We start from the raw sequence: 26255 nt of genomic DNA, 5'->3' as shown, positions 1-26255 counted from the left end.
TTTCTATGTATCTGATAATTTTCATAATAAAAATGAGAATTAAGAATAAACAGCACTCAGGAGGAAAAAAACAAGCCTGCAAAGTCTCTGCCCTATTAGGGTGTAATCATATCCTTTCTCATTATTAAAAAGCACACATTTTGGGGAGCCTAGGTGGCTCAGTTGGTTAAGTGTTGGACTTTGGCTCAGGTCATGATCTCATGATTTGTGGGTTCAAGCCCCGTGTCTAGCTCAGTGCTGACAGCTCAGAGCCTGGAGCCTGCTTTGGATTCTGTTTGTCTCTCCCTGCCCCTTCCCTGCTTGTGCTCTCTCAAAAATAAATATTAAATAAATAGAAAACATTTTTTAATGCACACCTTTTAAATATTTAAGCATTATAGCTAGATAAAACTTTTTTGAGCAATCTCATTTGGTCTCCCATTCCTTAAAAAATAGAACTTAGATTATTTCATAAACTGTTGTAAAACTTGAATCAAACCCTAAACAAAGTGGTTAGTGGCTTAATTTATATTAAAACAAATTCAACAGAAAAAAGGAGTAATAAACGTTTGTCTTAGAAGAGTTCCCTTTTATAGGGCTACCGGGGTGGCTTAGTCAGTTGAATGTCCAACTTCAGCTCAGTTCCTATCTAGCAGATTGAGCTCGAGCCCTGCAACAGGCTCTCTGAGGGTAGCTCAGAGCCTTGAGCCTGCTTCAGATTTTGTCTCCCTCTCTGCCCTCCCTGGCTCGCACGCTCTTTCACTCTCTCAAAAAACAAACATTAAAAAAGTTTTTTTTAAAAAATTAAAAAAGAAAAGAATTTTGTGATATAAACTTCTATTGCTTAGGTATAGCCTACAAACCTTGTGTTGAGTAACTGATTTTTTAAAAAAGCTCAAATATAAATCATTTGGATTAGAATACTTTTTAAAAAATGTTTACAGAGAGGGACAGAGACAGTGTGAGCAGGTAGAGCAGAGAGGGAGACACAGAATCTGAAGCAGGCTCCAGGCTCAGAGCTGTCACCATAAAGCTCAACACAGGGCTTAAATCCATGAACCCCATGATCATGACCTGAGCTGAAGTCAATCGCTTAACTAAGTCACTCAGGTGCCCTTGGATTACAAAAATTTGACTTAATGAAGACTTATCATCTATCAAATTAGTTCATTAACTAAATGAGTAATCAGATGCAAAACAAACTTCAGATTGGTTGGTTGAAATTATTTTTCCAGAGATATCGAGGGCCCCACCTTTATTCATAATAATCTTTGTGAAATACAACACAGGAGATGGTGGGCCAAGTGGTACCAGATTGTATAGGCCCAACTTATGGTCTGTATCAAAAAAGTCTTTTATCCAAAAGTAGTCAGGAGCCATGAAAACTTATGAATGGGAATGCCTGACAAATTAAAAAAAAATTATTTTTGAGAGAAAGAGACAATGTGAGTGGGAGAGTGGCAGACACAGAATGCAAAGCAGGCTCCTTTGTGCTGACAGCTCAGAGCCTGACGCGAGGCTCGAACTCCTGAACCATGAGATCATGACCCGAGCCAACGTCATATGCTTAACAGACTGAGCCACCAAGGTGTTCCCCGACAAATTTTTAAAAATCACTAGAGTGTACAGAACTGATTGGAAGGAAGTCAAAGCAAGGATAGAGACTAGTCTGGAGATTTTACATAACTCATGGCAAGAAATGATGCTTGGATCAGGACAGAGGCAATGAAGACATTGTAAACCACTGAAGAAATGATTATGTTAAGAATCCCTATGTACAAATAAGATTTGATACATATATGTATATAGTTTTATTTGTAAAAGAAATCCCAATTATCACAATAATGGTTATATTCTTGGAAGAAGAGATTAGGATGATAGGGTAAAGGGAATTTTTCATTTTTCACTTTCTATCTTTTTACACTGTTAACTTTCAAAATGGCATATAGTAAGACTTTGATATTTTTGTGTAAATGGGGATTTACCAGGGTGATGAGCAGGGCCATTTAAAATTCTCTATACTTATTTAAAATAAACAACTTAAAGTACCCAGGACTGAAACCTAAAAGAATCAGCAGGTGAATGTGAATCCATTTTCTCTTCTTATATAGGTTTTTCAAGAATATCAGAAGTAACAGACTGTTGAGGGGAGAAGAGCCAATAAATAATCTGCCTTTTGAAACCAAACACTTAATATTTTAATTAAATTGCGTCAATACAATTTCAAGCAAGTGCCAACTGGAAGACCAGGCTGAGAATTTGTAGAGGAAAACAATCTTCCAAAGAGCAAGGAACATCAAGGTGATCTTCCACTCCAAAGACACCATTAGTGGCTGCGATGGTGCCAGTTGGCCAGGGTTATCTGATTACCGAGTGTTTACCTGACAAGAAAAAAACTTGAGTTCCACAACTTGTAATGATAAAATTTTAACGCTAGTTTAGGGCAATTACAAAATCACTCCAATTTTCACAAGTGAGAAAAGACTGTAAAAGTATCAACTGTTATCACCTGATGTCCAACAAAGTATCATTTAACACCCTGCTCCCTTCCTAAAACTCTTTAGAAAAATATGCCTTTTTGATCTTGTAGAGAAATTCATAACCTATACTTACCACATCATCAATTTTCAGAATGCTCCGGACAGTTTCAGTTGCTAGAGTCAACGCACTGACTGAAACCAACAGAGGCTGGACAACCAATTCCTCCAAAATGTTGGAAATACCACCCTGCCAAATAGCATAAATTGCTTTTAGTATCTGTAATTATTACTGACATGACCAACTACATTGTTACTGGTATGACTTAATAAGTCCTTTTAAAACCAGTTTTCCCTTGCTGTAGTCAAATGTAAAATATTCTCTACTAAGCTCTTCTCTATATTGTAGATTGTATTTAACTAAAATGTGGAACAACTAAATTAATGCTAGACCCCCCCAATCCTAACCCCAAAACAACTCCTATTAACTTAAAAATATCTAGGCAAAAATTAATCATACTAATTAAAATCTTTGTAAGATCTTTAATGCTCAAACCATCCCTGAATCCTAATTCTAAATCTGGCCAAATCTGTTCTGCTCTGTCTTTACATCTCTCTCAAATCCCACTTTTAAATTGTTATTACCACTATCTTAGTCCCCCTTCTTTCAATATTGCATTAATTTATGATGGCCATAACAGGCCACTGTGCCTCCAGTCTTTCCTCCTTAAAATACTTTTTCATCATCTTACCTTCTTGATTAAAAAATAAATTAGCAGTTCCCAACTACTAGACTAAAAATAACCCCCGCATACCTGCCCCAACACTCAAAGGTGTATTCTAGCTCTTTTCTAAGTTTCCCAAACTTAAATTCCACTGTATCACCAACATATAACCCACTAGACAAAATGAGTAACCTCCTGGTCCCTTTCACCTGTAAAGCATTTGCTTCTCCACCTGAAATCTCCTCAATCCCTACCAATCAAAGTTGTATCTTCACGAAGTTTTCCCTAACCAGGCAATGCCCTTCCTTTGGAGTTCTGTATCATTCAGAAAATACTACCATGGACCTTCAGTTTTTTTCCTACTATATATTATTTGTCTCTTCAATAAAAGAAGATATTAATACAAAAGGGGAAATTATTACTGTTGTGTTTACCTTATACAACCATACTTGGCTGCTGGCCACAATAGCAGCAATGGTTAAAATTTATATAGTGTTTACTCTATGCCAGGCAACTTAGTAAGAGCTTTCTAGTTGGTAATACATTCAATCCTCACAACAGGCTTTTGAGGAAATTATTGTCTTTGTTTTTACAACTGAGGAAACTGAAGCACAGACCAAGTAACTCACTAACAGTTACACAATCTGTAAGTACCAGAATAATAAAGAATACTTTTCAGTTAAGGTATCATTTTCATTCTTACTCAATGGCCTAAATTAATTAATCTGCAGATCTCATATTTAAATCCAAGATTACTTTTTTAAAAAAAGTAATCTCTACACCTAATGTGGGGCTCAAAATCACAATTCAGAGATCAAGAGTCACATGCTCTTTTGACCAAGACAGCCAGGTGCCCCAAAATCCAAGATAACTTTTAGTTACAAAGTTTTTCTTTCAATAGATGATTATGAAGCTTTTAAAATCTTAATCAACATTTTTCTTGCAATAACTAAAGACTAAATTATTACCTTTCGGACATTAATGCCAGTAGTTTTTTCTCCTTGGGCATGCCGGTTTCTTAGTTCTGTTACTGTAGAAATGGGATTCAAGCCAGCATTTTCAGCTAGTGTAGATGGAATGACTTCCATAGCATCTGCAAAAGCACGGACGCAGTAGGATTCCATGCCACTCAAGGTTCGTGAATATTCAGTTAACCGTAGGGCCAATTCTATCTCTGGAGCACCACCTCCCGCAATAAGAGCTCTGAAATTCACAAATACATTTTTAGCTTACTTTGTCCATCAGAAAGCTATTTCTAATAACTTACTATTTGTATCTTAAACACTCAAAATGAAGAAATTTAATGCTCAAAACATTACTCAGTGACTTATATTACCTCTTCTTCACTAAACAGCGAATAACACAGAGGGCGTCATGAATGGAGCGCTCAGCTTCTTCAATCACCAATTTGTTAGAGCCGCGAACAACAATTGTAACTGTTTTTCCAGGGCTTGCACAGCCTGTAATCTTTAGCATACAAACTCCAAATTAGATATTTGAAATAAGGGTTAAAACAAACAAAATATCCAGGTAAAAAAAATCCCTTATTATAATACTGTTACCTTTAGCAGTTTGCCAGAACCATTTAAATTGACCTCCTCAGCTAACTCAGCTGATCCCAGCATGTCGGCAGTGAACTGGTCAATATGAGCAACTGGCTTCGTTCCAATTGTCTGGGAAAAAGATCAAATCCACAAATTAAGACAACATTTGATTAAGATTCTATTTCCACATAGATGCTACAAATATTTTACCTTACAAATGAATTCAATGTCTTCTCTTTCAATATCCTTAACCACCATAATCTTCATTTTGTTCAGGAAATGTAATGCAAGATCACTAAGAGCATCTCTGAAATACAAATCAGTGAATATGTCAATGCTAGATTAAAATAAAAACCACTTTGCCATTCAACTGCTTTTTATTTTGTCATTTGATTTTTTTTTTTTAAGATTTTTAAAAGCTTATTTATTTATTAGAGGGGGGAGGCTGTGCAGGGGCAGAGTGAGAGAATCCCAAGCAGACTCTGCACTGTCAGCATAGACATGAGGCAGGGCTCAAACTCGTGAACCATGAGATCATGACCTGAGCTGAAACCAAGAATCGGACACTTAACCACACAAGCCACCCAGACAACCCCCAAAATTTACATACAACTTTTGACTCCCCCTGCCTTTTTTAGAGAGCACACATGAGCAAGGAAGGAGGGCAGGTAGGTAGAGGTAGAGGAGAAAAATCTCAAGCAGGCTCCATACTCAGCACAAACCTGACACAGGGCTCAATCTCACAACCCTGGGATCATGACATGCGCCAAAATCAAATGTTGGATGCTCAACCAAATGAGCCACCCAGATGTCCTGACTTCCCCCAAATTTAACTTAATCCAAAGATCAGAGCCTTTTGGAGAGCATGAACAATCAATATTTTGTATGTTACATGTAGTATATGCTGTATTCTTTTTAAAAACTTTTTGAGAGAGAGAGAATGAATACCAGGAGAGGGACAAAAAGGGAGAATCCCAAGCCGACTCTGAACTCAGCACAGAGCCTGATGTGGGGCTCAAATCCACTAAGATCATTACCTAGCTGAAATCAAAAGTCTAATGCACAACCAACTAAGCCACCCAGGCACCCTTTGCTGTATTCTTATTACAGCTAGAGGAAAGAAAATGTTAAGAAAATCACGAAGAGGAGTGCCTGGCTGGCTTAGTCAGAAGAACACGGGACTCTTGATCTCCAGGTCATGAGTTTGAGCTGCAAATTCAGTGTAGAGATTACTTAAATAAAACTTTAAAAGGCAGAGTGCCTGGGTGGCTCAGTCAGTTAAGTGTCCGACTTCGGCTCAGGTCATGATCTCATGGTTTATGGGTTCGAGCCCCACATCGGGCTCTATGCTAACAGCTAGCTCAGAGCCTGGAGCCTGCTTCAGATTCTGTATCTCCCTCTCTTTCTGACCTTCCCCTGCTCACGTTCTCTCTCTCAGAATTAAAAAACAAACAAAACAAACTTTTAAAAGCCACCAAGAAAATACATTTAAAGCACTGTAAAAAAACAAAAAACCCCACCCCAATCATATGTAAGTGGGCCCACAATTCAAATCTAAGTTGTTCAAGAGTCAACTGTGTACTCCACACATTTAAATCATCACAATGGAAGACAATCTACTTTACAGGATTATCAAAATACAATGTTGTCCCTTCAATGCAGATTCACCTTAGATTTCCAGTGATTTACTCACTTTGAATATTTCTTAAACAATTGCTAAAGGGGATCCAAAATAAATGATCATTAAAAAGTGAGCAAAAGATTAAGGAAAAAAAAAAAGGTAACAAAAGAGGGCTGCCTGGGTTGCCCAGTTGTTTTGAGCACTGCAGTTGGGCTCAGGTCATGATCTCATGGTTTGTGTGCTGCTGTCAGCATGCAGCCCACTTTGGATCCTCTGTCTCTCTCTCTGAACCTCTCCCCTCTCACACGCTTTCTCTCAAATATATATTTAAAAAAAGTGAACAAAAGAAATAGCCCCATACCTCAGAATAGACTTCTGTATGAGAAGGACATTACATCCTGTTTTTTTAATTTGCTTCACTAAATTTAGAATATAGGCTCTCTCCTCCCGCAGCACTCGGTCCATCTGGACATAGTCAGAAACTACTATTTGGTTATCCATCTGTTGAGAAAAAAAAATAACATATTAATAAATTGCCTTGTAGGAGGTTTTTTTTTTGCTATAAGAGATTTTTAGTGAAAAAGAGAAGATTTTTAATGGAAATATCACATATCATGTAAATTCAACCAAAATCATACCACATTAGAAATCATACAGGCACACCTAGAAAAGATCTAGGAAGATGAATATACACCAACCTTAACTCAGGTCTTTAACTTTCATCTCTATACCTTGTTGTCTTATGTTTTTTGAAAGTACGTTTTTGGTAATTGTAAAATGATTATCCTATTTTCTGAATATGTCAATTTTCTTCATACAGATATATATGCATGCCTGAAATAATTTCAGTTGCATACTTTTTACTTTATGGCTTGTTATTAAAAAAAAACCCACGAAAAACTGGTATACTGCAAGGAGGTATCAAGGACAAATGTTAATCAATGGTACATAAAACAACATTAATTTTTCTATGGGTTAAACTTTTGGGAAACACAGGATTAAACAAGAAACTTGTAATACAATACAATGTAAAATGCAAACAAATCAGAGCGAAGTGACAAGATCAACCACCCCCTTTTGGAAATGGCACTTAACGAATAAAAAATAGGAAAACACCTTTAAAAACATTCCTTTAGACTATAAATAGTAATCTGGTTTAATTTCATTTGTGATAATGTAGGACAAAAGATCTGTCTGCTGCTATATGGTGGGTGGAAGTTTCTCAGAAACCTAAACAGAACCTAGAAATTCCACTTACACTACATCTTTTCCATCACCTATTTCATATATAGCCTCTATTGCTATTTGCCTTCATCTATGAACTTAGTTCAATGACGGCCAACTGAAGCTATAGGTTTGTCATGCCTGTCATCAACAATTTCTACTTTGGTCTCAATTTTAATTTTTTAAAAACATTTTACTTTTGAGAGTGTGTGTGTGAGAGAGAGAGAGAGAGAGAGAGGGAGAGAGACAGAGGATCCAAAGTGGGCTCTGCACTAATAGCAAAGCCTGCTTCGAGGCTCAAACTGAAGAACTGTGAACCCGTGCCCTGAGCTAGTCAGATACTTAACTGACTGAGCCATCCAGGTGCCCCCTCAATTTTATTACTTTTGAAACCCATGATTTTTATTACTAGTATCAGTGTTTTCTGTTTTTATATTAACAAGTCTGAGCTATTAAAAAGTTAACACATGAACAAGAAACCTATTTCATTTATTCTTACTTACATCGGTTTTGGGAGCAGATAAGCAAAACTGAATAAGCCCAATCTTAGCCTTTTCAACTCTGGTTATGCCAGAATTTGCCACCTTTTGAGTAAGTACCAGCCCCTCCACCAGCTCACAGTCATCAATTGTTCCACTAAGAAAAAAGAAAACAAGGAGATAGTTAACAGAGGGGTAGAAATCTGTTAAGTTTAGCAGATTGCTAATAAGGTCACTCATGGGTGGCTCAGTCAGTTGAGCATCTGACTCTTGATTTAGGATCAAGTCATGATCTCAGTCATGAGACTGAGGGCCCATGTCAGGTTCCATGCTGAATATGGAGCTTGCTTATGATTCTCTCTGCCTCTCCCCCCCGTTTCCTCTCTCAAAATAAATAAAGAAAAAAATACAGTGAGCCAAACAAAATCTGAGAGAAATAACGATTAAAAAATAGATCACTAATAGATCAAAAATCATCAGTCAAATAAAATGGGAGTCACACTTTTTAGTGCCCCATTACTTAACTTTGATCACACTACTGCTTTGCCCTGATAAAAAGATAAACTCTCCAGATTCCACATTAATAAACTTCCTTAAAATTAATTTTTCTTTAAAAAGTTCATTTTTGAGAGCAAGTGATGGAGAAACAGAGAGAGGAGACAGGAGAATCCCAACCAGGCTCTGTGCTGACGTCCTTAACATGGGGCTCAAACTCATGAACCATGAGATCATAACCTGAGCCAGTTATCAAGAGACAAATGCTTAACAGACTGAGCCACTCAGGGACCCCTTAATTTTTACTAAAGTTAAAATCAGATTTGCTTACCCAAGTTTCTTAACTATTTTAATGTCTCTCAGATCTACACTAGTAGCGGTGGCTGGGTCAATCACTTTCATCACTGCATTTACGCTCATTGGAGAAAGCAGACTTGAATATTGAGAGACAACCTAGAATTAAAAAATAATAAAGTCAGCTTCACAACAGAAAAAAAATCCTAGTTCTTTAATGACAAAGATTTTCAAGAAGTAATCTTAACCACTTTTCTTGGGTTGCAGAGGAAGAGAGGGAACATAGACAACATTCCATATAAACTGTCTTGTCCACTCATGTTTTCAGTCACCAAAGGCACAAAAATATGTATGCTTGCTTTCCTGTTTTATTAATTTAGTAAATGCATTGTGTAGATTACTAATAATTCTATAGGAAATCCAGAAGCCAAATTAACTTTATGTAGATGATGATCTAAAATGACCTTAGCCCATAACATTTATATACTCATTCAATCTTCAGATGAAGAAATTCAGAGTCACATAGCTTAGTCCAGTGACAAACCCAGTGCTAAACCCAATCAGTCTAGACTTTAGGACCAATGCTTATAATCATGCTATTCTATGTCACAACTGTGGACATTCAACAGTATCACGTATGTGACTAACACTATCTAGCTCCCATTTAAATAAATGGAATGTATTGATACAATGATGAAAAAAATGGGGAAAATGTGGGAGGGGTGAAGAGAATGTGACAGAAAACAGTTAACCTTGAATGTACAAGAAATTCTTAAAAAAAATCAGGGTTCAAACTTTAAAATTAAGAAAAGCAGCATTGATTATTAGTTAAGAGGGACTATGGAAGGGCAAACCTGTCCCGGTTTCCAATTTCAACTTAACCCTTATTTTTTACTTATTTATGAGAGAGCACGAGTGGCGGAGGGGCAGAGAGAGGGGGACAGAGGGTCAATCAGAGGCTCTGTGCTGACAGAAGAGAGCCTGATTTGAGGCTCAAACTCAACCACCATGAGATCGTGACCCAAGCTGAAGTCGGACACTTAACTGATTGAGCCATTTAAGTGCCCCTCAACTTACCCCTTATTGATAGGTCTTGGGTTAGTTAACTTCACTACATCTATTTTCCCATATGTAAAATGGGGACATAATGTATTTAAAAGACTTGAAGAAGGAAATTTGACTTTAACTAATTTAGTTGTACAAATTATTTCAGTTACCTATACACTCCAGACCTAACATTAATGAACTGTTTAACACCAAAAATCACGACGTAGGAGTTGCAATTCTTAATAAACTTTAAAATATAATTTTACAATGGTTCCTTAGTACTGGTCTCACCTTTGAGTTCAATGAAGTGGTAGCACTATTTAATAAAGTTTCTCTGTCACTCAATTCCACAGGTCGAGACATGTCAGTCAAGATTTCAATACCCTTTTCCAAAGCCTTCTGGAATGACTCAGAAATGATGGTTGGATGAATCCCTGTTTGTTAAAATTTCGTTAACATATTAAGTACACCTGACATATATTATAAATAGAAACTTTCCATTCGTTATAATTTCAAAGCAGTCATAATTTAAAAATTTTTTTGAAAGTTTAGTTTGAAAAGGAGTTAGCGAGAGATAAAGAGAGAGCAGAAGAACATGTGTAAGCAGGGGAAGGGCAGCAAGAGAGGAGAGAGAATCCCAAGCAGGCTCCATGCTGTTCGCAGAGCCCAACGTAAGGCTTGATCTCACAAACCATGAAATCATGACCGGAGTTGAAATCAAGAGTTGGATACTTAACGAACAGAGCCATCCAGTGCCCTAAAGCAGACATACTTTTTAAATTATCTAAACTGAGGCTTCAATTATAAATAAAATGGTCTGAACAACCTTAGCTGGTATTATGGCTAATAATTAACTTCCATTTAATTTGGAACAGAATGTTGCACTTATGATATTTAAGACCAAAGCCAAATTTTATACTTTTCAAAACATCACAAATCTAGGTTAGAAGCAGAATCAGTGACTGGAGAGTCACTACTATGATTAAGCAGTATTTACCAGTAGAACTCTCTCTCCCAAATCACCATTCTCATTTAGAACCTAAGATCAGTAATGTCATTACAACTTATTTTATTATCATTTTTTAATTTATCGTCAAGTTGGTTTCCATATAACAACCAGTGCTCATCGCAGCAAGTTCCCTCCTCCATGCCCATCACCCCCCTTCCCCTCTCCCTCACTCCCATCAGCCCTCAATATTCAAGAGTCTCTAATGGTTTGCCTCCCTCCCTCTCCCCAACGATTTTTTCCCCTTCTTCTCCCCCATGGTCCTCTGTTAAGTTTCCCCTGTTCCACTTATAAGTCAAAGTACATGGTATCTGTCCTTCTCTGCCTGACTTATTTTGCTGAGAGTAACACCCTCAAATTCCATCCATGTTGCTACACATGGCTAGATTTCATTCTTTCTCATTGCCATGTACTATTCCATTGTATACATAAACCACACCTTCTTGATCCATTTGTGGGCTTTTTCCATACTTTGGCTATTGTTGAGAGTGCTGCTATGAACATTGGGATCCATGTGCCCCTATGCATCAGCATTCCTGTATCCCTTGGGTAAATTCCCAGCAGTGCTATTGCTGGGGTCCTAGGGGAGTTCTACTGCTAATTTTTTGAGGAATCTCCACACTGTTTTCCAGCGGGGCTGCACCAGTTTACATTCCCACCAACAGTGTAGGAGGGTGCCCATTTCTCCACATCCTCGCCAGCATCTACAGTCTCCTGATTTGTACAACTTATTTTAGAAAAGGAAAATTCAAACAAGTTCCATTCAAAATGAAGCTTGGTTTAAAAAAAGAAAAAAGTAAAAGAAAAAAATTTTTTTATTCATATGATAAACACAGCAAAAATTAAACTAAAAATTCCTAATTAAAAGATCTGTTATTCCAAATCATCAAATCTATTACTTAACAACTTTTGACCTTTACTTAGTAAAAACACATCCAATGTCCTACCCACCTTTCTGAAGAAGCTTGGTACAGGAATCTAAAAGAGAGCCAGCAATGATGACCACTGATGTAGTGCCATCTCCTGCTTCTATATCTTGTGCTTTGGACAGCTCCACCAGCTAAGTAAACAGAATGTGCTAATAAGTTGCTCAATGAGAAATGTGAGGACCCAGTAACATCTAATTGAAATAGAAAATGAATAGCCTTCCTATCAGTGTCACAAAACAATTTTACTCCCATCAACACTGTAAATTTTATTAAATTCTTGACTTCTTAGGTTTCATTTTAAAATGACTGATATATTTGTGACACAAAAAATTCCGCTTATCTACTCTCTGTAAGAAATTACATTATGATTTCTGGTTCAGGCTGTAAATTTTTTCTTCTGAGCTATTAAAAATGTTCCTGTCAGAAAGCATAATGTTGTAGACTTAGAAGCTAAAAAACGCGGTATTCTAGATGACTCAAGTGTCAGTTTGGAGTCCTCTGGGAGCTTATCTGAATTGATGTGTAAGTATAACTTGAGTTGCTCCAAAAGTCAACTTTACATAATAAAACATACTTTGATAGAAATTTCTTTTCTATGGAGATATGGCGACTTCTCACTTGACACTGGAATCATCATCACACTTAGCTGAACTGGTAATTATTTTTAATGAACAGTTTAAGTTTAGACACGTGATTTATTTTACACACAATTAAGATTATGTTGCTCTCTTCCAACTAACACCCACTGAGCTAATAATTCATATCATTTTTTTCCCTTTAACTGAATAGCACACAAAAATTCTAGTCACTTCATTTCAAACAGAGGGGATTGGCAAATTAACCCAAAGAAGTACTCTATTACACCTCTGTGTTGACCCCCCCAAAAAAAAAGCAATGAAATACTCAAAACCTTCCTAAGTTATCAACTATTAAAATTAAAAACTCTAGCGTTTTAAAAAGTTTACTCTGCTGGAGGAAACAGGGAGGACATTTTTGGTACTGTAAATCTCAGACACTCACACATCCGTATTGCTTAGGTTAAAGAGAGTAAAATGAACACAAGAAATCTCTTCCACAAATTCTTTTCGGTACCTAAGTTTTCATTATGTTGTGTGATTCCACTTAGCTTAACACAAAATCCTGTATAAATACATTTTTAGGATGTCTAAATTCTCAGGATATTTGCAGAGAGTATCAAACATACGTAGAGAATTTTTGCGAAATAAACAGGACTGGTCACATATACCAGTCTACTGCAAACTATCATTTCATGTTTTTATCTCCTTTTTCCTCAACTACCTGACACATTCCTGTGGACAAGGAATTACAACCTTGCACTGAAGAGCACAATGTTGGGCACACAATGCATCCTAAAAACATGGAAACGTAAAGAAAATAAATTCACAATGCTTAAATAATACAATGTAAACAAACAAACTTAACTGTTTACAAATATCAGGCAATACACTTAAAAAACCCACCTCATCTAAAATTATACTTACCATTCTGGCTGCTGGATGTAACACTTGCATTTGTTTCAGAATCGTGGCACCATCATTTGTAATGGTCACATCGCCTTTTCCATCTTGAATCTGGAAGTTTTGATTGTTGAAAATGCTGTATTTTAAAAATTGTTTTCTTTACCCAGTACTATAACACCCTAAAAGCTCTACTAACTTTAAAACTTCTTAGTAGAAAAGTTAATTTATGTTTGCGTAGCTTACAACTGAGCTTAATTTCAAATTTTCTTCCCTTATGTTAGTATAATGACTGAACATACGGCAAGAGCTTAACTTCACAAGTGCAATACTTGGCTTTACTCTATTTTTTATTTGTTTGAAGCGAAGGAATGTAGACACTAGATATAATTACTATTGTTCCTGGGTTCATATTCATTCATAGTCAGAAATGATACTATGGATCTCCAAAAAACAGAGCATCATGAACATAATGAACACCCTTCTCACAGTTGACACAGTAACTTCTTTCTTCATATTCTCAACAAAGGGCACAGCACTACTAGCAGGGACAGATTTTAAAATATTGAGAGGGAATAATGACCCTGTATCATCAAGACAATCCTTCATATTGTTCCTTAACGCTCATTCTGGATTTTAATCAGCACTGAATTTGAGGGCGTATTTCTCAAAAGTTACTGGAATCCACTGAAATGTTTTATGCCAGCAGTCAACCAAGGTCAAAGAAGAAGTGAAGTTCTACAAATCCACAGAAAGTCGCAGTTACTTATCAATAAGAAAACACTGAACTCAAGTGCTCATAGCTATAGCTTTACTACACTTTCCATGTTTCCGAAACAACAGACAACTACTCTGGCAGACATATTTTCCATGTTAAAAGCGTCAAACAAGATACGAATTATAGTTAAGTCCTTCTCACTCCAAAGCAATCTACTATTATTCTAAACTTCCAAAAATACCTTTTTTTTTTTAAATGTTTTATTTATTTATAGGAGAGAGAGAGAGACAGCGTGAGCAGGGGAGGGTCAGAGAGAGAGGGAGTCACAGACTGAAACAGGCTCCAGGCTCTGAGCTGGCAGTCAGCACAGAGCCTGACGCGGGGCTCGAACCCACGAACCGCGAGATCATGACCTAAGCGAAAGTCGGACGCTTAACCGACTAAGCCACCCAGGCGCCCCCCCAAAAATACCTTTTTAATACTTTTATTTTTTAAGCAGCACATCCTAACCCTCTATTGAGATTATGCTGTGTGGACAGTAGCACTCAATATGTATCAAGAAAGTCAGGTTTTTACCATTTTATCCATTCCTTTTGGTCCAAGGCTTGTTCTAATAGCATCAGCAACAGCTGTAAACAGAAGAAATCAAGACTCTTAAAAAAAAAAAAAAGCAAAATATTCATCCTTTCAAATGATCATTTTGTCCTTATTAGGATATGGTATACAACTGTTTAGACTGTGTCCACTGAACAAAATTCATTGTTTAATAATAATCTACTGGAAACAATAATTCCTTTAATTGTATGACATTTCACCTTTTGTTGATAAAGTCACTGTAAATAATATTTATGCCCTACCTGTGACAGAACAAATTGAGGATTTACCTGACCTTCCTCTAAATATCAAAATAAGTACAATGTAGTCTGAAGACTATTTTCTCCAGTCCTTTAAATTTGCTAATATGCTATATAATTCCACTTATTTGTCTATTCTGTCTCTAACTGTAGAGAGTAACTTCTGAGGGTAAAGAGTTTTGTCTACTAATATGAAGCTACTATACATATAGCCCACAGTAAAATACCCTTTAGACACTTTTCACCCCTGCCACCAAATAAACCAAAACAAAAAGCCCAAATGTTAACCCAAACAAAAACCCAAAACTAAAACCCTAGCTTTCTGTCAACATCATACATTACGAAATATCTGGATATACAGTCTACCATTTCAAAGCTGCTTACTATTTGTCCCTAAGAATGTTTTCATTTTAATAATCCATTTACTATTTTCTAAAAAAAATTAGATGTGATGAACAGTCAAGTCAAATCCCCTTTTCTTTGACAAGCCCAAGACAAATAATTAGACCCTCCCCTTCCTCACACACCACCTCACCCCATATACACAAGGCTGAGACTGTGCCCTAATCATTGTATACTCCACAACCAGCATTAATACTTCCCCCTCTACTGTGTGAATAATAAAGATCTTTAGAGAAATTATTTGCTATAATTTAAAAAATATTTTCTACTTATTTCATAATTTTAGGCTGCTGTTCCTAATTATCCAGTCAATGTAACACTTTCAGGCCACTGTAGTGTACTCACTACATACACTATGTATGGCCATAATTCTACAAGCAGACCAATTCTCTTTAAGAATGCCCTCACATGGCCGGGGGAGGGGGGGGGGCGCCTGGCTGGCTCAGTGGGTAGAATATATGACTCTTAGAGTAGTGAGTTCAAGCCCCATGTTGGGGGTTGATTTTACTGTTAGAAAACAAACTCCAAACTCAGACATTCACCTACAAGAAGTTAGAAAATACACACTATTAAAAAAAAAAAGATTTTAGACTGTTTACCTCTCTAAAACTGTCTAATGTTTAATATACTGTGTGGCACACAGTACTATCTGTTAAATGACTCACGCTGAATACTACTAAACTTTTCCCCATATTATCAACCAATTTGGTGGGGGGGGCACGTGTATTAGATAACATCTAAATAAAACTTGGCTCCCTGAATTAAACAAAAAATGCACCTAAACTTAAGCAGTGTTTCTGCTTGATTTCTTCGATCAAGTGTGTTGGGTTCTGTCTGATTTGGAAAAACCAGTGGTCTCTGAGTTCTCTTCATTTAAAAAGGTCAAGTTCACCGATATAATTCATGTGGCCTCTGCTCACTAGGTTCTTCAAGACTGGCCCCATTCTACTCTTCCAAACTCACCTCTGACGTCTTCATGCACTTTATTCTGTGATGGATACTCACTGTATTTCAATACTCAACACACATTAGGTAACATCTCTAAGCCTTCGTTCTCATTTTTCCTTCTAGACTCTTTTATTCAACTCGACTACTCTTAATTCTCACAACTCTAAAGAGGAGCGAACATTTTCCTTAATTTATGGGTGAGGAAACCCTGGCTAAAGGTCCAACCTCACAAAGCCACGGAGAGAATAACAACTCGGGTCTTCCTTTCTACCATCCACCAAAATATTCTACAAAACGAAAACATACTGTCCACATTTCTAGACTTGTTTCTTTGGTTGCACATGCGGAGAGAACGTAAAAGCACAGCCCAGTTTTCCAAGTTCCCAAACAGGACGGGAACGTCTTCCCCACAGCCCAATACGAAGGGCCCCGCCCCAACGTAAGCGCTAAGTTCATCGGCTGCGCCAAAAGCTGACTTAAAAAGGTACTTTACAAGGAAGAGAAAACTAAAATGTATTGTGCAAACAACATTCTACCAGTGGAACCAATCAGCAGATAAGCGACGGGGCTATGGTGTCAGATCCCAAGGGCCTGCAGTGTGGGGGGGCCTCAGCCGCCTCCTACTCAAGTGTGATGAGCGACCGAGGACGAAAAATTTCGCGTGTAAGACCCAGAATGGGGCCAGTCCAATGGTCCCCATACTAGGCTCTGGGAATTACCCGCAGAAAACAGCACAGATCCCTGCACAAAGGGATCTTTCCCTCTTTCACTGGACAAGATCTCAAGAAACAGAAAATGAGCCTCAGCAACCCAAGATCAGAATGAGAGTGCAGAACTCGACCCGCACGGCCGCAGGTCAGACCCAGCGAATGATACCTTTGGCCGCGGAGATGTTGCTGAANGAACGCGCCCGCCGCCTTCACGAACCTTCCAGAAAGCGGCGCGGGCGCCGGGAGGAGGAGGAGCCGGAGACGGGGGCCTGCCAGGTGGCGCGGCGCCGACGTGACGTAGCAGGCTGTCCGCCGCTCGCCTGTTGCGGTAGCTGTGGCGGAGAAATCAGGATTTACAAGGAGTATTGGCCTCGGACCCTGGGGGTGGAGGCGCGGTGGGCGAGGACTCTTGCGAGGCCGGGCGGCCAACCCGTGATTTTAAAGGCGGGTGTTGGGCACCCCCGTCGCCCGCTGCTCTGGGCTCGCCCGTAAGGTCCCTTCCGTTAATTCAAACTGGAAGCGTCTGGGAGGTGTCGTGGTCTCCCGGGTTACTCCGGAGCGGGCGGGGCTGAGCCGTTTTTTGCGGGGCCCGCTTAGTCTTGTATGTTATTCATTTTGAAATAAATGACTATTTGGTTTTGTTTATTTTGAAATAGAGTCGGAAGAGAGAGATTTGGAATGGGTATCTGTTTCACGTGCTTGAAGTGTTGTCTCCTGTTGATATTGAGTGGTAGTTAGAGATTAAGTGTACCCTCCCTGTATCTCAGGAAATCTTACACGTTTGGAAGCTAGATTGCCTGCCAAACCAGCAATCCTTATCTAATACAACCTTCTCGTTGTGTACTTACACGTGTTCTGATATGTAACATGCCACTCAGGGAGCCTAAGCATTTTAATTACGATCATTTAGTTCAGTTATGTGCTAGGTGCATTGCCAAACCTTTTCCACGTTTTATCTCATTTAACCTTCACAATACAATAATTGTAAGAAGTGACGGCCATTATCCTCTTTTTTTTTAATTTTTAATTTTTATTTTTTAGTGGGGAGCCTAAACACAACGGACGCTCAAGGGATACCTGTAAATAGATTGAAACTGTATTCCCATACAGAGCAACTGACTTCCCTGGGTCATGAGCTAAACTGTTGGGCTTCTATGACCACTGTATTTTATTATGGAAGTTCATGTAGGTGAAATTCATTCAATGTTTATTCACAGATAATTATTAAGAACTCATAAAGTGGTGGTTGCTTGGGATAGGTTCTAGGGTAAGTACTTAATTCTCTGATCACCCTCATTCAGGAAATGAGCACTAGAAGATAAATCTTTCTGGATACTCTCTGAGCTGTATGCTTTTGACACTGACTTCTCTTTTAAAAGGACCAGACTTCAGGACACCCGGGTAGCTCAGTAGGATAAGTCTCCTGCTCTTGATTTTACCTCTGGTCACGATCTCATGGTTGGTGTGTTCAGGCCCCACATGGTGTCCAGCTCTGTGCTGACAGTGTGGAGTCTGCTTGGGATTCTCTCTGTCTCTCTGTCTCTCTCTGCCCTTCCCCCACTCATGCTATCTCTCTCTCTCTCTCAAAATAAATAAACTAAAAAAAAAAAAAAAAGTCCAGACTTGTTCCATGCAGCCATAAACATCCTATGATTACTTGTTGAGACAATTGATGTGGGATGATGGAAACAAGCGTGTGATGATGGAAATAGTATTAATTTGGGGATCCAAAAATCCTGGCTTCGAGTTCTACTCTTCTGTTAATTGGTTATGTGATCTTAGGCAAGTCATTTATGTTTTCTGGGTCTCATTTTCATCACCTATGTAATAGGATTGAATTACATGATCTCTGAAGGCTTAAACTCTACTAGTTTTATTAGTGTAAAGAATAGACCTATTGCTGTAAAGGACAGAGCAGAATTTGGAAGGTGCCATTAGTAGCTGTCCCATTTTGGGACAGTTTCCATGGGTAAGACAATTGCTTTGATTATCCTAAAGGTTTCAAGTTATAAATATATTTTTTTCTTTTTCTGTAACAAATTGGAATTATTTACCTACCCCCCCTCCCTGGACTTATGCAATAAATAAAGGCTGAAAATTTGATTACTTAAAAGTGTTGATATACATTAATTCCTCATTAGAGTTGGATTGCAGTAAGTATTAAAATATACAAACTTTCGTATGCTATGCAAAGCACTGTTGCTAGTGAAGGATGGAAATATTGAAAAAATCCTATCAGATCCAAGCAGACACAAGGCATGAGAATGTTGGCAATAGTAATAGCCTTATGGAGTTTCTTTAATGATTTGTAAAGTAGTTTTTTATAAAACAGTAATACTTGGCCAACCATCCAGATGAGGGTTATCTTTGCTAAGGATGGATACTGAACCACTTGCTAAGCCCCTAGTAACAAAGACTGAGCTAGACACTGGTAGGGGTTGGAAAATGAAGGAGAGATGTGTGTGTATCCTCTCTTTTCACACCAAAGACAATGGTAAACACTTTAGTGTGAAAACAAGAGTTATTATTTATTATCTATTTTTCTTCTCCCTTGCATTACTGATGAGACCACCATTAAGCCCTGTTTTCCTCAGCCATATTGCTTGCATCATACTTTGTTTACAAGATTAAGGTAAAGCAGGGGCCTGTTTTCCTTAAATATACTTTGATTTTGCTGATTTTTCCCTGAAGGATTTATAGTTCACATTTTTATCACTTTGTAAGCTTCCCAGCGAAAAAAATTTCTGCCTGAAAATGGCAAGAGGAAAAACAAAAAGGGGGTGCTGCCAAACTTAGAAGCTTCATGACCTGTTGTAAGTAAACCAGATTTTCTATTTAAAAATAGGAGTGAACTAATGTTTAACTATTGTGGTATAATCAAGAGTTATAAATACTGCAAATTTATGGGAAAAATAAATGATTATTGTTTCGAGGGTCAAGACGTGGGAAGTACACAAAAAGGTACTTCCCAATGGGAAAAAAAATTTGAACCTGAATTTAATCAAGTTCCTAAATCTAATTTCTTTCCTTAAAAATATTTACAAGTTTTTTATATTTTATTTATTTTTGAGAGAAAGAGAGAGAACAAGATGGGGAGGGGCAGAGACATAGGGGGACAGAGGATTTGAAGCCTGATCTGTGCTGATAGCAGTAAGCCTGATTCGAGACTTGAACCCATGAGCTGTGAGATCATGACCTGAGCCAAAATCCAGAGTCAGATATTTAACTGACCGAGCCACCCAGGCATCTCCCTAGATCTAATTTCTAATTTACAGATTAATAGAACATACAAGGATAGAATATAGTTTGTATTTATTTTTAAGTTTATTTTATTTAAGTTTATTTATTTTGAGAGAGAAAGAGCACGAGTGGGGCAGAGAGAGAGAGGGAGAGAGAGAATCCCAAGAGGCTCCTCGCTGTCAGCACAGAGCCCAATACAGGGCTTGATCTCATGAACTGTGAGATCATGACCTGAGATGAAATCAAGAGTTGGTAGCTCACCCAACTGAGCCACCCAGGCACCCTAGAATATAGTTTTTAAAAATGATACCATGAGGATACAATCAATAAAATATAGAATGTAGGAAACTTTTTAGGAAAAATGACCTGCAAAGAAATTACAAGGAAAAAAAACCCATTAAGATGGAAGGGGAATGTATAGATTAAAAGAGACTTCAGATAAATAAAGATGGGGCACCAGGATGGCTCAGTCAGGGGAGCGTGTGACATTTGATCTGGGGATTCTGAGTTTGAGCTGCATGTTGGGTACAATGAATGCTTAAATAAATAAATAAATAAATTTAAAAAGTTTAAAAAGTATGATATAAGCAATATAGCTTAGTAAAATAGGGCTTAATTGTGGTCTCAGTAAAAAATTGATGCAAGTGAGAAGAAAACTAATTCTTCCTTACTGATTAGTCAAGTACTTAAATACTCAGATGGTTAAAAAATAGGAAGTTTGTGAGACAAAAGTCTGACTATGGATTTATATTTAATAACTATTAAAGTTGTACTTTTATGTAGAATAGTTATTAGGATTTTTTTAAGTGTTTCTTTTAGAGAAGCATACTGAAATATTTACCAATAAAGAGTTACATCTGGGACTTTTCAAAATAGGAGGAAGTGAATGAGAATAGAGTTGGAACAAGATAGGCAGTGGGTGTTGGTATTTGTTGAAGCTGCTGATAAGGACATGGAAGCTCATTCTGCTGTTTTTTGTGCTTCAAAACTTCAAAAAAAGTGCTTTGATACTCAGAAAATAGAACTAGATTTCTCCGGATAGTTTCCATCTTTCCAAAGTCCATCCCATTTCCCAAATCTTTGATTCTGAATTTGAATTAAAATATTGTTTACTTGGGGCGCCTGGGTGGCTTAGTCGGTTAAGCGTCCGACTTTCGCTTAGGTCATGATCTCGCGGTTCGTGGGTTCGAGCCCCGCGTCGGGCTCTGTGCTGACAGCCAGCTCAGAGCCTGGAGCCTCTTTCAGAGTCTGTATCTCCCTCTCTCTCTGACCTTCCCCTGCTCACGCTGTCTCTCTCTCTCTCTCTCTCTCCTAGAAATAAATAAAAATATAAAAAAATAAAATAAAATATTGTTTACTTATTTTGAAAAGAGCTTCTTGTATTTATTTTTAAGTTTATTTATCTTGAGAGAGAGAGAGAGGGAGAATGAGAATCCTAAACAAGCTCCATGTTGTCAGTTCAGAGCCCGATGTGGGGCCCAAACTTGCAAACTGTGAGATCATGACCTGAGCCAAAATCAAGAGTCAAGGCACTTAACTGACTGAGCCACCCAGGCACCCCTGAATTAAAATACTTAAAAATGCAGAATAAGTGTTTATTCTGTGGCAGTCTCATTTCAAATGCTTGCTATGATAGTGATTTTCATTCATAAAATCATTTAAAATATTTTCTTTTATTTTTTTTATTGGAGAGAGAGAGCATGAGCAGGGGAGAGGGGCAGAAGGAGAGAGAAAGAATCTCAAGCAGGCTCAATGCTCAGTGTGGAGCCTGGCCCCACCACCTTGGGATCATGACCTGAGCCAAAACCAAGAGTTGGATGCTCAATGGACTCAGACACCCAGGTGCCCCAAAACTGTATGTATGTATTATGTATTTATTTGAGAGAAAGAGAAGGTGAGTAGGGGATAGGGGCAGGGGAGAGAGAGAGAGAGGATCTTAAGCAGGTTCCATGTTTAGCATGGATCCCATGACTCTGGGATCATGACCTGAATAATATCAAGAATTAGACCCTCAGCTGACTGAACCACCCAGGTGCCACTTGATTCATAAAGCTCATTGAAGGATACAGGATACACAAGATATGTGGAGGATTAACACATGAATAAATTGAGCTCTTGTATGCTTCAGACCATCATCTACTACTCAGTCACCTAAATCAGAAACTGGGAATCATTCCTTTCATTTTTTTCCTCTCTTCCCTCATCCAAAGTCTATGAATTCTACCTCCTTTGAATCAAGAATCTTATTTTCTCCATCCCAAGTGTCACTGCCTTAGCTCAGGATATGTTTGCTTACTATGATGGTGTAGCCTTGGCCTTCCCTGCTCCTTCAATTCATTTGCCACACTGCCACACAGAGGAATCTTTTAAAAATGCAAATCTGGAGGTGCCTGGGTGGCTCAGTTAGTTGAGTGTCTGACTCATGACTCAGGTCATGATCTCATGATTTGTGAGTTCGAACCTGTGTTGGGGTCTGTGCTGACAGCATGGAGCCTGCTTGCTATTCTGTCTCTCTTTCTCTCTCAAAGATAAATAAATAAACATTAAAAAAACCCAAAACCCTGCAAATCTGATCTTGCTATTACTCTCTTGCTTACAACTGTTCAGTTACTTCTCAATGACCAAGTATAAAAGTCAGCATTATGTGTAATTTCTCCATCTCTTTTTTAAAATTTTATTTTTTAATGTTTTATTTATTTCTGAGAGAGAGACAGCATGAGCAGGGGAGGGTCAGAGAGAGGGAGATACAGAATCTGAAACAGGCTCCAGGCACTGAGCTGGAAGTCAGCACAGAGCCCGACGCCGGGCTTGAAGCCACGAACCATGAGATTATGACCTGAGCCCAAGTTGTACGCTTAACCGACTGAGCCACCCAGGTGCCTCTAAACTCTCCATCTCTATGACACAGGTTCTGTTTATCTTTCCATATTTATTACTGTAGTTTCCTCGTTCTACTTTTGCCACTCTAGGAGAGGGAAAATATCTTTTTCCTTCTGCCCTTATAGCTCCTTGGCTGGGGCTCTGTAACAAATGACAGATTAACAAGAGAAAGCATACATATTTATTTAATCTAAGTTTCATGTGACATGGAGACTTGATAGGGAAATGAAGACCTGAAGAAGTGGTTAAACCTGAGTATTTTTATGCTAGATTTGATGAAGAGTGGAACGTTGTGGGAAAAAATGTGAGAAGACAAATGAACTAAGGGTTGTAAACTGGGAAAGCTTAGCAAACCTGTTTGTTCAGATTCCCTTTGGAATCCCTCAATCTTTGGAGATAATAATGCCCTGGGTACAGAGAGGGCAACTCTCACATGAGAGTTCTGACCTGCTTAACAAGAGAAGGGGAAATTAGGGAGTCCTTAATTTCCAAGTTTTGTTTCTCGTGTTTCCTCAAATATTCAATATGCCAGGTTTCCATATTTTGTGATAGAATGTCCTGAACTCTACTGTTGCACTGTGGGGTTCATAGTGTACCTCAAAACACCACTCTTGTTTCATGTCTCCATACATAGGAACATGCTATTTCCCCTGCAACACGTCTGGCTTTTTGTTGGCTTGCAACCTTGGGAACTTCTTGGGTGAAATCTGAAACCGGCCCCCATACATGGAAGGCAGGAAAGACTGAATAAAGAGGCTGACCACTCAAAATTGGTAGGTGGCTTTTTTAATAATAAAAGGAACTTACATATGAGGCCTGTCTTGGGTGGCTGCAAGATGAGTAGATCTCTGCATGTATAATCTTAAAGTTCATATAAAGGCCTTAACTGGGATCAGTCACATATAACATTCAGATGGTCTGAACAATACCTTACTCTCTATAGACTATGTCCTTGGAATAGCTCCCACTGTGGGAACTGGCCAGAATGAACATTCCAAGGACAGGAGAATGGGTGAGGAGCCTCTGATTGCTCAGGTCCAGCTCATTGGTCAACAGGTATCATGTCCTATTATCTCCTTTAACATTATTCACCATTAAGCCATTCCTTGATCCATACAAGCTGAGTTAATCAATTTTCTTCTTTCTACTACCAAATCCAATAGTTACTTCTAGGTACTGAGTAGTAGCAACCCTTAGTTCAATGTATTTTATTCATTTGTTTAAGTAGAGGAGCAAAATATAATTTTCCCTTTATTCTTATAAGTTCTTAGCTGGGACTCCTAAAACAAAAGCCAGATTAATGAGAAAAACAAAACAAGTTTATTAACATGTATCCCTAATGTATACATGTGAGATACCCAGGGAAAAATGAGTACCTCAAAGCAATGGCTTAGAACTCTGATTTATATACCATCTTCAGCTAAAGACAAAAGAGAGAGGTGTAAGGAAGGCCAGTTATGGGGAGATGTCCACGAAAGCACAGCAGAGAAGAATCAGCTTTGTTACCCAGTTTTAATTCCATGCCTTCTTCATTAGTAAGGGTCTACAGTTGTCTCCTGTGATTAACTTTTGTCCTTCCTGGTAGACAGAGGAAGGACAGCTTTGAAATTTACATTCTGCTTTCAGGCAAATAGGGCCAGAAACTTTTCTTCTATGTTTTTTTTTTCCATTGCCTTTAGCTCAAAATAATCCTTATGCCAAAATGGCATATTTTAGAGTGGCATATTCTGCTCTCCTTCATTTGTATATAATCTTCCCTTACCAGAATGTAAGATTTTAGGACAGAGATTGTTTTATTCATTTTTGTATCCCCTAACAGCTAGCAGAATGACACAAAGAGCTCTCTGCTATTAGCTGCTGAGTGGCTGGCTGATTGGAGAGTGAATGGTAATTAAAGGAGAATTTGAAAAGGTGTAGTAGAGACAGAGAACAGGAAGAGTTTATTGCAAAACTTTGGGGCCCTTATGTTCCCCATTATTTCAGTCCACATTTCTTATTTTAATATTTTCAGAGATGGAAAACCTCACAAAGACACCTATTTCTGGCCTGAGATCAAATAGCCTGTGAGCCATAAAAGGAGTAGTGTAAGAGAAGTGACCAGTTGCTTAGTGGAAGTTAGAATGAAAATCTGTTTGGTCATAATGAAAAGGAAACCCGTTTTCTGGGAAGGCTGTTGTAGGTGTTTGTATTTTCCATTTGAGCCAGGGCTTTAGGGTGTTTTCTTTTGCTGTGGCCTTGCCTTAGGCAATCTTTTTAAAAAATTAATTAATTAATTTTAGAGAGCAAGAGAGAACAAACAGGGGAGAGGGGCAGAGAGGGAGGGAGGGAGTGAGGGGGATAGAGAGAGAGAAAGAGAGAGAGAGAGAGAGAGAGAGAGAAAGAGAATCTTAAGCAGGTTCCATGCTCAGCATGACATCAGACCTGGGGCTCAGTGCAACGAACCTGGGATCATGACCTGAGCTGAAATCAAGGGTTCGGGGTGTTCAACTGACTGAATCACCCAGGCACCCCTTACTTAACATATTTTTAAGATTCATGCATGTTGTAGCATGTATCAGTACCTCATTCCTTTTCATGGGTGAATAATATGTAAGTTTTTTGAAATGATATGGGTAGAACGTTAGATAATCTATGCATTTCATTTGAGGGCTCATTCAGAATATTTGTTATAAAAAGGAACATTGGATCAGAGCCGCTAATCTAGCTGGAGAGGCAAGACACACACATATGTATGTATAAAGGCGAGTAACAATCCTAGAAAACACATCATGTTATTAGCCGTTAGTTAACTTTTCCTGGACAAAAGGTGGACAGGTAGTGATCAGGCAGAGATTACATCTGAGTGATAGAGCCTATTCAGATAGTGGATTGGCAAGGCCGGGGTGAGATGCAGCCGATCGAAAGTTAAACTACCACCCTCGTTCATAGAATAGTTCCCTTCTCAGGTGATCTTTACCAAGTGATCCTTCCTTTCAGTAGGCCTTGGAGTAATGAAGGGAATCAGGGGAAGTAAAGTAATTCTTCTGGAACTGAATGGATAGCTCCATGGTGGCAGTCCAAGGCGAGGGGTTTTTGCAGAGCAGATCTGGTAAGCTACCAATACGCACCGCCGTTGGAATTTCGCCGTAATTTGTCCCGCGCTCTTTTGCCTGGGCCATTTAGGCCCATCCCGGGTGCCGTAGCGAGGCCGCGCTCAGCTGTTGAG

The 26255-nt window shown here is 38.4% G+C and overlaps 1 protein-coding gene across 1 annotated transcript; it reads right to left on the bottom strand.

The window, feature by feature from the left end:
• Positions 1-2153: 2153 nt before the first annotated feature.
• On the bottom strand, positions 2154-17932 carry CCT4 (chaperonin containing TCP1 subunit 4). Its single transcript, XM_077766507.1, has 16 exons — positions 17908-17932; positions 17148-17262; positions 17097-17116; positions 14593-14645; positions 13323-13412; positions 11843-11951; positions 10177-10319; positions 8876-8997; positions 8074-8206; positions 6708-6847; positions 4936-5032; positions 4744-4854; positions 4518-4648; positions 4150-4384; positions 2593-2706; positions 2154-2360 (listed from the first exon to the last, which is right to left on the bottom strand). The coding sequence occupies exons 1-16, from the start codon at positions 17930-17932 to the stop codon at positions 2346-2348; spliced, it is 1653 nt and encodes a 550-aa protein (XP_077622633.1). The 3' UTR covers positions 2154-2345.
• Between the last annotated feature and the right edge of the window lie 8323 nt (positions 17933-26255).

This window comes from Crocuta crocuta, unplaced genomic scaffold (assembly GCF_008692635.1).
Source record: "Crocuta crocuta isolate KB4526 unplaced genomic scaffold, BGI_CrCroc_1.0 scaffold113, whole genome shotgun sequence".
NCBI lineage: Eukaryota > Metazoa > Chordata > Mammalia > Carnivora > Hyaenidae > Crocuta > Crocuta crocuta.
Note: the sequence above shows the minus strand (reverse complement) of the source record. Positions and strands in the feature narration are given on the sequence as shown.